At 34.3% G+C, this 12,174-nt stretch overlaps 1 protein-coding gene and 1 long non-coding RNA gene across 17 annotated transcripts in view; one reads left to right on the top strand and one right to left on the bottom strand.

Annotated features, from left to right (window-relative positions):
- Nucleotides 1-12,174, bottom strand: part of LOC110446740 (nuclear hormone receptor HR96-like) — a 291,811-nt gene that overhangs the window by 42,972 nt on the left and 236,665 nt on the right. For 2 of the 16 annotated variants that reach the window (XM_021492027.1, XM_021492029.1), the window contains exon 1: nt 6,505-7,426. The exons of the other annotated variants lie outside the window; for them this stretch is intronic. In XM_021492027.1, coding sequence (XP_021347702.1) covers nt 6,505-6,710 — 206 coding nt within the window. In that variant the 5' untranslated portion in view covers nt 6,711-7,426. Of the gene's footprint in view, nt 1-6,504; nt 7,427-12,174 lie in introns of those variants that run through there. 16 annotated transcript variants of the gene reach the window in all.
- LOC110446742 overlaps nt 7,497-12,174 on the top strand; it is a 145,034-nt gene continuing 140,356 nt past the window's right edge. Inside the window, exon 1 of the long non-coding RNA XR_002462497.1 lies at nt 7,497-7,797. This is a non-coding gene — a long non-coding RNA (uncharacterized LOC110446742). The remainder of the gene's footprint in view (nt 7,798-12,174) is intronic.

Raw genomic sequence — 12,174 nt, 5'->3', positions numbered from 1 at the left:
TGTTTTCTAACAATTTTTTTCTCTCCAGTTAATGAAGAGTTCCATCCAAAGGGAGATAAGTGAGGAACAAGGGTAACATAAAGTTAGAGTATGAAGTTGAAAAACCCCATGATTGAATACAACTTGTTTGATAGAGACCATACGTAATGGAACCGATTAATCAAAGAGAAAAAAGCAACAAAAAATGTCTTTGATAAACCAGACTGTATCAGTATATTTAAACCAACATGCAGATAACACACATCACATAAACTAGGGATGTGATGTATGCTACCCTGTCATTGAGTGAGACAATCTGTCTCGCACACATTCAAAGAAAAAAGAAGGCATTTTTGGTAACCCCTCTCACAGCGCACACACACACACACACACACACACACTATACAACAAACATAATTCAGGGGTCGTGTGGTTCAGTGGATAGCATATACGCCTTTCACCGAGACGTCTGAAGTTCGATTCCCTGGTCGGACGTGAAAATGATATGGGATGGACGGTCCAGCCTGTGCCATTGAGTTTTCTTGGTTTACTCTTAAGTTCCCCCCCTAATCCCTCCCATATGCTAACATCTGGGCCAACAAGAGTGATTAATACAAGATGATATTACATTCATTTCATAATTGCTGTAAAATAAATCAAGTTTATATTTTCAATACTATTTCGTTATGTACGTGTTTGAGTCAAACGTCTTCGCTTCAAATTTCTGTCAACCACAAATATTTCCGAAGGATTATTTAAACATTTTTGAGATAAATATCTTGACGATTCTTAATTGTTTACTGTGATCCTATCTGATTTAACACTTATCAAACCATGGTGTTATTTATGCAAATACTGTGCTAATTTTAAAATCACTTTGTCATAATTACTTAATATATAATCATGGTTCACCTGCAAGTAACAGTTCCGGCGCTAAATCATGATAATTGTAACTTTTTCCAATTATGATACACAATATTACGAAAGTAATTGATGTGACTTCAAAACTTTGCAGCAACAGTTTTTTTTATCAATTTAAATAGTTGTTGCATGTACTTACAAATGGTTTGAAAACTTAAAACCCAGTCAAACAGTATCAACGGATGATTAAAGCTATACACAAACTTTTCACTTATTATTTACACCATGATACATAAACTTCAGCTGTCATAATGTTTTAAAATGGAACTCCAGCTGTCATAATGTTTTAAAAAAGGAACTCCCTAACTTAAATTTCAAAATCTAATTTGAATTCTGATATCAATCAGTTAATTGTCTGGAAATGAAATTTAACGTCAATCAGAAAGGCAACGTGACTGAAAAACGTATATATTGTAACTCATGAATATTCAGACGATGATATATACATCGACTGTAAACAGTTTGAAATGAACTACATAATATTGATTTCCTATCTTGAAACATACACAAGATAGCAGTTTCAGTCAGATGCACTTTTGGAATTAACTAAATAGTTTGACCAAAACAAGTTACGATTTCATGCTCGTGTGGTTTTTTTCTTTGCTGTTGAGTCACAACGACCAGCTATATCCCACGTCTTTGCCTACGTCATTTCTATCGACTCAGAAAAACCTCCTACGCAAATCCACTTCACCATGTTGTTGTGTGTATACAATGTTTGACAGTAAACAATACGCAACTTATCCTGATACCTATGGCCCATGGTTGTACATAAGTGTAACTAACATTGAAGGCTAAGCTTCGAATTCATGCTTACAAGGTCAGTCAAGCGTTTAGAAATTTACAAATTTATATCTACGAAGAATAGCCTGGTGGTTTGGAAAGAAGTGTAGTGTCAAATTCAGTATGCCTGAGGGCTATATAAGTTATGAATATATAAACGACTAGAAACTCGCTATAAATCTTTTTTTATCCACGAGTTTGACAACTATATGTAGTTATATCTTGTTTTGTGCAGGGTTTACAACTGTGAAATGGTGTTTCAAAGTGGCCATAAATGTGAGCTGTGTCGACATTTCATTGGCTGGGAAACGAAATATCGAAGTTCATGATTATATTAACAAGCTGTTAAAAACAACCTCTACTGCACCTATTTGGAGTCGTGAAATGTGAAGAATTTGAACTGCTTACATCGGTAGAAGCTTAAAGGACTCTTCAGGCAAAAGTTTATAAACAAAAACGCACATCAACAAGCTAGCAAAATTCACGTATCTTGTCCACACTGTCATTACCCATCCAAATTTCTTGTCTAGGTTTCCAAGCACATAAAAATTACCTGTAGCCATCAGGTGAAAAGGCCACATTATTTTTGAAGCAGAGATACTTGAAAATTCTTTAAAGTCTTGATAAATGTCAAATTTGAACTTATAAACATAAAGTCCTATGAAATTGGACATTGGGAGTACTTGGTGCGTATATAATTTGATAGTATAATTGGGTAAGATGTCTGATAACCCTGTTTGGTACATCTGCCCAGCAAACTTTGTATATACACATACCAGATAAGACCCAAGCGCATGAACGCCTCCTAATTTGGAAATTCGAAGACACTGATGAACTTCTGATAGGTTCGTAAAAACCTCAGATCATCTCTCCTCGTTAGATACGTCAACATTTTGAGAAATTTTCTCTGGAATGCAACAAATTTTCTGTCAACTTAAAACCGATATACACAGACTGGATCAGAGCTAACATATTTTGATACATTTTACATGTAAGTACTCTTAATGGGCTGTTACTGACACCAAAGGGATCATAAAACTCTGCCTAATCTTTTCATGTGTACCCATAAAATGCTTTGTCATCTATTTATGTACACGCAAGTTAGCCTAAAACACCTATCTGTATTGATGAGTGTTATGGGTTTGTACTAGTTCAGAGAAAGTTACTCAATCATTAAAATCAATTTCAAGAGGTTCTTCTGAAGAACCTAGCTTTGTGCAGGACCAATGTCTTTAAATGTGCAGATTTGATACAGCGATGATGGGGAAATTTATGTGATGATACAGCGATGATGGGGAAATTTATGTGATAGAGTAGAATATACGGGTGTTAGAAAGTGTTTAAAGATAATAATTACCCTCCCCCCTCCTAAGCTCTGTTTATTTTCTTCTTTAAAACACATATATATTACCCATTTTTTTTCTACTTGGAAACCTCCCCCACTCCCTAAGTTTTTCGATCCACCTGAAATTACTTTACAATTTTGCACATCCCCATTTGAAGGGATAAGATTTGGATCTCAATAAAGAAATTTCTAGTTAGCACATCAGGTCATATCTGGATGAAAGCCAAGTACTTCCTTCAAGATTTTATCAGAACTTGGGGACCTCTTGGCCAAACGACCACCAATAAAAATATATGGTAAGATGGGAGTTTTATTGGGTCTAAAACGGATGATCAGTTTGATTTGTTAGGAAGACATTAAGAGAAATTTAGTTGAATTTCACTGCAAATATCCATCCAAAAAGTTCATTTCCATATACGAAGTACTCAATTTCTTTGTCTCTTTGGGGAACCTCCAAAATTATCTCAGTTTTTGCGAAAGAACAATAAGGATTATGTACACTGAAACCAAATTATCCCTTTGAGTAAAGAAAGGCCTTAACTCCTCTGTGTTCCAAATAACCGTGTTTTACTGTTTACAGGGTAAATTTATATATATTCCACTCAAAACTAAAAAAAAATCTAACGAAATTTACGGAGATAAATAATTCAGTTTCCTCTCTCCCACACATGTATCTATATACACAGCAAATTCTGTCTGTTAAAGGGAACGTAAAAATAAAATAAATCAATAAAAAACAACTGGCATTGTTGACAAACAGGTTGCACTTCCACCTTGTAAACGTTGATGTTGTAACCGCCCTAGACTCAGCCTTAATTACAGGTAACGTATCAAATATTTATTATTTCTATACATTTGTTTCCTAATCAATGTCCGCCAGGCAATCTACGAGACGCCGCTCCCGTAACAAGTACCTGTATACATGTGATACCTTACAAGGGCTGTAAACTGGCCTACTGCTCTCTAATTAAAATGGACGGAATCATGGAATTCGCAATGAACTTTCATCTGTAATTAAATATACACAATTCCTGGCGTTCACAATGAACATCAATCAGTTTTTATTATGATGAAGTCCCATTCTTTTTTTTTTATGGTGGCGAACACTTGTTCTCCAATTGTTTGACATCAAATTAAGAATAATTTAACTCGTCCCATCTTCGGAAGAAAAACAGAATTTCAATAAGGTGCATGTACACTCTGTGCAAAATGGAGAACCCATGCAAAGGGTTAATTTGGCCAATTCGCAGAGTTCCCGATCGTAGCGTTAAATATACATTGCTACTCTTGGGATCAAATTCTTTGGTCAGTTTAGACAAAAATCTGGATTGGACAGAGTCGGGCTTATACAGTGTACTGTATATAGTTTTAATAAGTAATTGACTTCAATTCAAAATGTCTCTACGCACAAGTGCAAAACTTCACTTAGTTGATAAACATATTTTCTTCACCTATTAGGGAATTAACTGGTGAAAACAATATTTTTTGTAACAGTTTTGGGTTCTTGGTTCGGTAAACAAGATAGAAATATTGAATATCCTCGAGTACCTGTGTCTTGTTATGTTCTTTATTGTTGGCTATAAACAACAAGATAGGACACAGCGAGACATCTATTACATGAACAACGATCTGATTTAAATAGCTGTGCGTCATCAAGTATTTATTTCACGAAAGGAAAGTATTGGGTTTTGACAAGACAGACCGTGTTTACCTGTAGCAGGTACTCAAACGAAACCTTATCTACCAAACAATCCAACGCTTCAGGATATTACTAGATGTTGAAATATGACCCCCCCCCCTACACACACACACACACACACTTTACAACACCATAAGTGAGTCGGTTTCTGCCATAATCGATAAAGATAGTGTCTTTTCCATTTATTCCTGGTTATAAGAATTCTAGATACAAAACCATAAAACGATTAAGGACACCTTTTTGCCTCGCTGTCTATCCAGATTTTCAAATAATAGCTCTAAAAATACATCGACGTGGAGATGTCCTCGTGATATTTGCTTAGATCGTCATTTGACTGTTTTTTTTTACCCAAAACCAATATTGACAGCAAGCACACAAGTCCAATGAATTATATTTTAACTAGAACACAAGCAAACTGTTCACATTCTATACCTTCCCGGAAATTCCATACCTTAAACCTCAATATATAAGATAACAATCCCAGGTTGTTCATAATTTTTTTCTTCTTCCTGTCTCAGCTTAGGAGCATAAATGCTATACATAGTTCATATTTTTCGAAATAACTCGCCAATTATAGAAATGAACTGTCACTTTTCCCTTGATAATAGCCTCAAAAGTTTACATGTCTTTATTTAGACTTTCATGGAGGTCTATAGCTTTTAATCTTGTACAAACATTTTTAATTTACATTTAAACATAAAAAGTGTTTAATGTAATGAACTTGTTCAAGCAGAAAAAATGTGGATTGGAGAAACTGTTACAGATCTCATAAAATACAACCTGTATTGAAAATAGAAAACAAGTATTAACACAGAACTGGTTTCAGAAAACAATTGTGGGGCCAACTGTCATTTACGTGGTATTTTACAAAATTTAAGTGAGTACATCTTTATGTTCACAAACATGATCTCAACAACAATTTATAATTATTACCAATACACTTTATTTTACTAGTCACAAACAAGTTTTGTTGTTTCAAGAGTTTTCAGGGACAGATTTGATCCCCTTTATTTTTTTAAAATTGTCTCATTATTCCCGATATGTTGAGGAACAAGCTTTTCTCTTTTTTCCTATAAAAACTTCTCTCTTTTTTCCTATTAAAACTTTTCTCTTTTTTCCTATTAAAACTTGAGTGATCCAGAAAATTAACCCACTATTTCTGAGAAGGATGGTGGCTAGTTTAAACCCGTCTGTTTTTCTTCAAAATTTTCCAACATGATCTCTTCCTCTGAACATATACATACTAGCTGGTATACACATGCCAGACCTATCCCATTCAAAGTCCTATCGCATTTCCACATAACTCGTCACATATTTCATAAAAATCACATCAATGACTAACACCAATTTACATTAAACTGATATGTGGTTTAGGTCTACTGATCTACATGCTAAACAAAATTATAATTATTATTAAACTTTAATATTGATATTACCGAATGTGGTGTCCTCAAGACTTTTATCGAAATAAACAATCTGACAAAATTTTAAATCAAAACTATACGTCGAAAAATCTCCATTTAACATCATATTGATGGATTTCCTCATTAAATCTGACGTTAATCATTGTATGTACTTTACATAATACTAGTTCAGAGAAATAATGTAATTTTCGTAATAATTTCTGAAATTTTCAAGTTATAATGGTTAAAGAAATATGTCACATACAAATGTAGACGGCAGCCACACGGCCAAAGCAAAAATTCGAAAAATATATCTATCTATGTTGGCCCGTTTGGTTTAATGGTTAACAGCAGTACGAGTGTTTTCGGCTTACCATTTAACAAACAGGTCTCCAAACAGACATGTAAAAACGTCATTGGTAGCGTCCATCCTGGGCCGCATATACGGGTTGTTGTACCCATGTTGCTGGTGATGTTGGGGGTGGGAGGGGGTCATCCCCGGGTGGGGTCCATGGTTGTGGCCATGGCCATGGTTATGATGGTATGGTCTCATGTGATTGGTATATTCTGAAAACATCATCAGGACGGGCTGAAGTGGAGATCCAGCAAGTTCGGCAAAATGTTAAAAAAACTGTTTAAGTTCCACTGAAATAAAGTCCTTCCTTTCGGAAATTTTGTACCACACAAATGTCACAATTTTTCTCTCTATTCACAAGGACAAAAAAAAGTAAAATATAAGCACCAGTTGTATTTATAAAAAAAATATATGTCAAGTATCTAAAAAAACATTCCACGAAAGTGTGTTGAAAAATAAAACCAGAGCGAAAATTTCACAGTGTTTCATCGATATACGTTAGATATCCCTGAGGTAAAAAACACAAAACATCTGAGCACTTGGTCAGCCCAGAAACACAACAAGGGCCAGCCAAGGGAAATAGCACTATTCCGGTCAATGTGTATAGTCCATGTGAGTCCTATTCCATGTTGTGTTGTGTACAAGCTGTAGGGATCAACTGATTGTCAGTCCAGTGACACAGCAATAGACACTCCAATACACCATTCACCGCCTGTAAGTATGCATGGCCTCTCTCTATCCCAGCCTGTTGTGTATTACACAGCCATATAGACCTCAGTTCAACTAAGTTCGACTCTTACCCTACGAGTTCCCAGTAGTATACACACAGCTCTGAAGGCCTTGCCTCGGCTGTAAGCTATAGCCTAATACTGTATGTGTACCTCAGCCTGGCAATCGCTGATCAGTGCATTCAAGTGGGGGCCGTTGGGTACTCCGATCAACTGCTTTTGTAAACAAAGTGTGTCACGGGGGTGAGTCAGTACACTTTTCGCTGTATAGCCAACCACATCGCTAGCCAGCTCCATACAATATGCTAAGCCCCGCCTCCTGAGGCACCTAAGGACATCCAAGTCACTGCATTTACATATAGATTTCCTCATTTTCTTCAATCTATCATTATTATAATCACTTAGTTAGCAAGAAAATGAATGATTTCGAGATATGTGTGCAGCTGTATTATTATCAGTTAAATCTGCTACCTGTATCTGAGTTGATGTTTCACCAGTTTGGGCTATGGGACGTTTTCCAATGACAGCTTCTAAAACTGTTGAATACTGGATGGAGAGATTATTACGAGACCCTGTTTGACAAGGTAAGTAAAACGACATAATCGAAATAGACATTTCACACACTGGATACCTGTCATCTGACCCGGGGGCTGCGTGACCCTCCAGTGGCAATAGGATCCCTAGTACGAAAGTCCCATCAATACTGCCGATTGTTATATCATATTTCACGTACACCTAATACAATTTAAAATAATATTTTTAATGTGAAGAATTTGTATCCGTCTTCGACACAATTTTAACTTTTTTCTTTCCGTTTTTGTATTACAGAGGGCTCTTTATTACAGGGAGTTATCTAATTACCAAGTGAAATTAATCGGATTTGTTGATAAGATTCCGAAGGAAATATAAATCAACATGTTCTTTGCTTGCAACTAATGAGCAACACTGATCGTCATACATTAAATGGCATGTCACTTCTGCCTATTAAAATTCTGACGGAACCATGCAAGATGCAAGTGACTCGAAATCAAAACAAAAACAGGTGTTCGTGATCTTTCAACTGACAATACTAATACATCAAAATACAATATTTATACTATATTTCACCATGTCTCCCTAATCAAACGTCATATTAAACTCAAAAAGTTGTCATGATTTCATCATTGTAACGTAATAACGCATACTAATTAGACCTGTTTGCATAGAAGTACTCAAGACTATCAACCATCTGACAGCTGATAGCATTTCAGCTGTCAATATTATTGAAATTTTCTTAAACAGATATCAAATCTAATAATAACAAATTACCCTGGATCTAAGAATTTGTTTTCCTTGAATGTCCTGAATTTGAATTCCAACATTTCATAACTAACATACTAACTGACATTTAACCTAAGTCCACCTAATATAAATGTATCTTGCTACTATTTACCTTAAAACTAATCAACACATATAAATAGTTTAATGGAACGTTCACCTCAACAGAAATAATATTCATGTATAAGCTATTGAATGAATTTAATTGCATCTGTTTTTATTTTCCCATTTGAGATGAAACACTTCCTGTTACATCTTTTTGACATGCAAAATTATTCAATTTTATTCAAATAATTTGAAAATCTTTTATTGCTAGCATACTGAAAGTAAAGAAGGATGTTTTTTTCACAACTTTTTTTATTTTTCAAAACACCCATGTGATTAAACTATGGCCTTAAATGATGTAAAATTCCCTCTTCTTTATTATTTTCCCTCATATTATATCGAGAATAATTACAATTGGAATTGATTTTTTTTTGACTACATGAAAATATTACTTTTTCATTCACCCCTGAAGACACATTAAACTCTTCCAATTCAAAGGTTGGAATAGTTCATTATAAAATTTCAGGGGTGAATGAGTTAAGGTAAAGGGTAAAGCTGCATAAGTTTTTCGCACTTTTAAGCTTTTTGTCCTGTGCTCGGTTATAACCAGAACAAGGAAGTAAAGCCCCATCAATCAATCAATTAACAGCTTTCTGTTTTAGTATTCTCCCTTATATATAGTAGATTACCAGTCAGAAGGAGTATTTCTGGCTTAGAGTTACTCCCCTTGTCAAGGTATTCATCTTTCATCTTGATGCTTTGCATTCATAGTTCCTTGAGAGTGTACAGGTCCCAGGTAAGATCCCTGTAATTTATGTTTTTTCATTTTTTAATGTTTAGTTTGTTTTCAAATATATGTAGTCAATTTTAGAACATGTCATCCTAATTCTTTGAGATGTGATATATGGAACCCCTCTGTAGGAATGGACTATAAAAAAGACAGAGACAATGAAAATACTATATGATAAAATTTGACGGAACTTTTTACCTTAAGATGATGAATAATTGGTGCATGTATAGGGGCATCTGATTGACATAAATGTTAATAGAATGATATTAATGGAAAATAAATTAGCATATGAATTCATAAATATTTAGAACTGTAAAATTACATTTTTACAAGCAGTTTTCGTTTTGATATGATTAAAAATGAAAATATGAATATGACAACATGTGTGTCTGTGTCAATAACATGCTTGTAACGGTAACACAGTGCTGCATAATTTCTGAGTGAGCTGTACGTTTGAATATTTGACGGGTTAGTACAACTTCTTGTTCTTACCAAACGTCTGTCTCCTGTTCATGTAATCATCTAGAATTTTACTTCCAACGGTCATCCCAAACATAAAATAATTATGAAGTTTCATCAACATTTTATAGTGTAGGTTGATAAGAGACTCAGATGAATCGGACTCGACATTTACAGTCCTACATTGGAGTTAACGCCAAAAGGTAATATAGAACCTAATCAATCAAAAAATATTCTAGGTGAAATTCAACCAATATATTCTAACCTGAGACCCCTAGTGCAACAAGGTGAGTGAAAGGGTGAATATTTAACTCCATCATTTAAATCCTAGCCCCACTATACTTGATATGCAATGACACAAATTCAACCTGTTGAATATCATTACATTTAAAGCTGATCTCATAAAAATTGGATATTAGATACTCAAATAACCCTATTTTAAGAAACTTGACAAATATAATTTAAAATTAAAATCTGAAAACTTGAATCACCGAGTAGATATGATCTTTTGAAAGCATATATAGGGTTTAGACCACCTTGAAGAATTCTACAAGGAAAACTTTAATAATTTATGTACATCATGATATTTTATTATTCAAATAATACACGTACAATTAGGATGACATCAGATTCATTTTAATGAACAGAAATTATAATTGTTGATATTGAAAGACTACATACCGTGAAGGTTTCTGAAATATGGTATGGCACTCAAGGTGCAAAACATTTTTTTCTTTCTATATCTTTGAAGCTAGGCAACATGACCTTCACCTTTGACCTTTGAAATATTGATAACACTCAAAACATTCTCCATAAGCGACTGACCTTGTAAAATAGACTTCTGATTATTTTTTCTTTCTCATATCTTGGTAAACAACTTTGTTAAATATGTTGATATTTAAAACAAGAGGCCCATGGGCCTTAACGGTCACCTGAGTCTATAGTATTTATTTTTGTTGTTGAAATATGTACCAATTTGAGTAAAAAATATTATAATGTTAACTTAACTTTGTCAGGACCATGAGGCGATCATTCCTATCAACTTTCAGTTCAATCGGCCCAGCAGAACTTGACTTTAAGTTTGAAATGTAAAATGTTAACGGACGACGGACGACGACGGACGAAAACGGATAGCAATAGGTCACTTGAGCTAAAGCTCAGGTGACCTAAAAAAACCCAATGAAGTCACTGCGACCTTGACCTTTAATCTCTATAACTTTCCCACTTTTCTTTAATGTTTTTAGAAATACATTGTACCCAGTGCAATACCTCATATAGTTCTTTGAGATAAATTGATGTTTCATTAAAAAAAATATCCCAATTTAACAAAGTGACCTTGACATTTGGCCTCTGCAACCTGAACAAGTACCTGACATCTTGGTGAATGAACGAGCTTTTAGTTTGTATTCAATTTGTAACTTTAATAAAATGTTCAAGTCTAGAAGTTTTGAACCTTGTGAAGGAGAGACAGTTGAATAATGCTCGCAGCCACATTGGTGTTCGAAGAAATTTGAAATAAATGCATCAATTTTTATCTAATTTTAGGGGTGAAACTGGTATTTCACACTACAGTGAAAGGAATTAATTTAAATATAATAACTTCCTACACTATTTTTTCATGAAGCAGTGTTCAACCGATGGCATGGCCGATATGTTACAGCATTTTAAACTTCTGCTTTCTGCAGCTGCAACATATCCGATACATTAGTGAATAAATCTTCATTTTACAAAACAATGTTTTCCCTTATAACTCTTTCTTTATAGTGACGTTTCCAAGTCATTTTGATAAATGAAATAGACAACCTACATTTTGAAAACTCAACACAACACGATTTCGCTCTTATTCTGTCATCAATTTTGTACAAAAACTTCACTGAGTCATCAGAACTTTTGATTTCAAAATTTATGTTTTTGTCCGATTTTATCAGCAAGAACAAAGAGCGCAATTAAAATAGCTTGTTTTGTCATGCAGTGCTAAAGATGTATTGTTTAATGAATTCCTAAATAGCCTTATAAGTTTTACTTTCTTCGAGATCTAGAAATATATTTGCTTACATATAATCTACTGTGAGATCCAAGGATATAAATAAAACAAGAGGCCCATGGGCATTAACGGTCACCTGATATATTTATACAGAGAGTTGATTTTGTTTTTAACATGAACAGAAATATTATTCAAAGTGACAAAAAACAATAAAACCACCTTATTCAATATCTAGCATACAGATTTCAGACTAAAAAGTATTTGAAACTAGCACCTCTGATTCTAAACAAGGAAAATGAAGAAATTTTAGCATACTGACTCCTTTGAGCCCCACCCTACAGCCCTTGGGGGTAGGGCTGGCTCAAA

This window comes from Mizuhopecten yessoensis, unplaced genomic scaffold (assembly GCF_002113885.1).
Source record: "Mizuhopecten yessoensis strain PY_sf001 unplaced genomic scaffold, ASM211388v2 scaffold2977, whole genome shotgun sequence".
NCBI classification, from domain to species: Eukaryota; Metazoa; Mollusca; class Bivalvia; order Pectinida; family Pectinidae; genus Mizuhopecten; species Mizuhopecten yessoensis.
The sequence above is the reverse complement of the archived record's forward strand: the minus strand, read 5'-3'. Positions and strand labels throughout refer to the sequence as shown.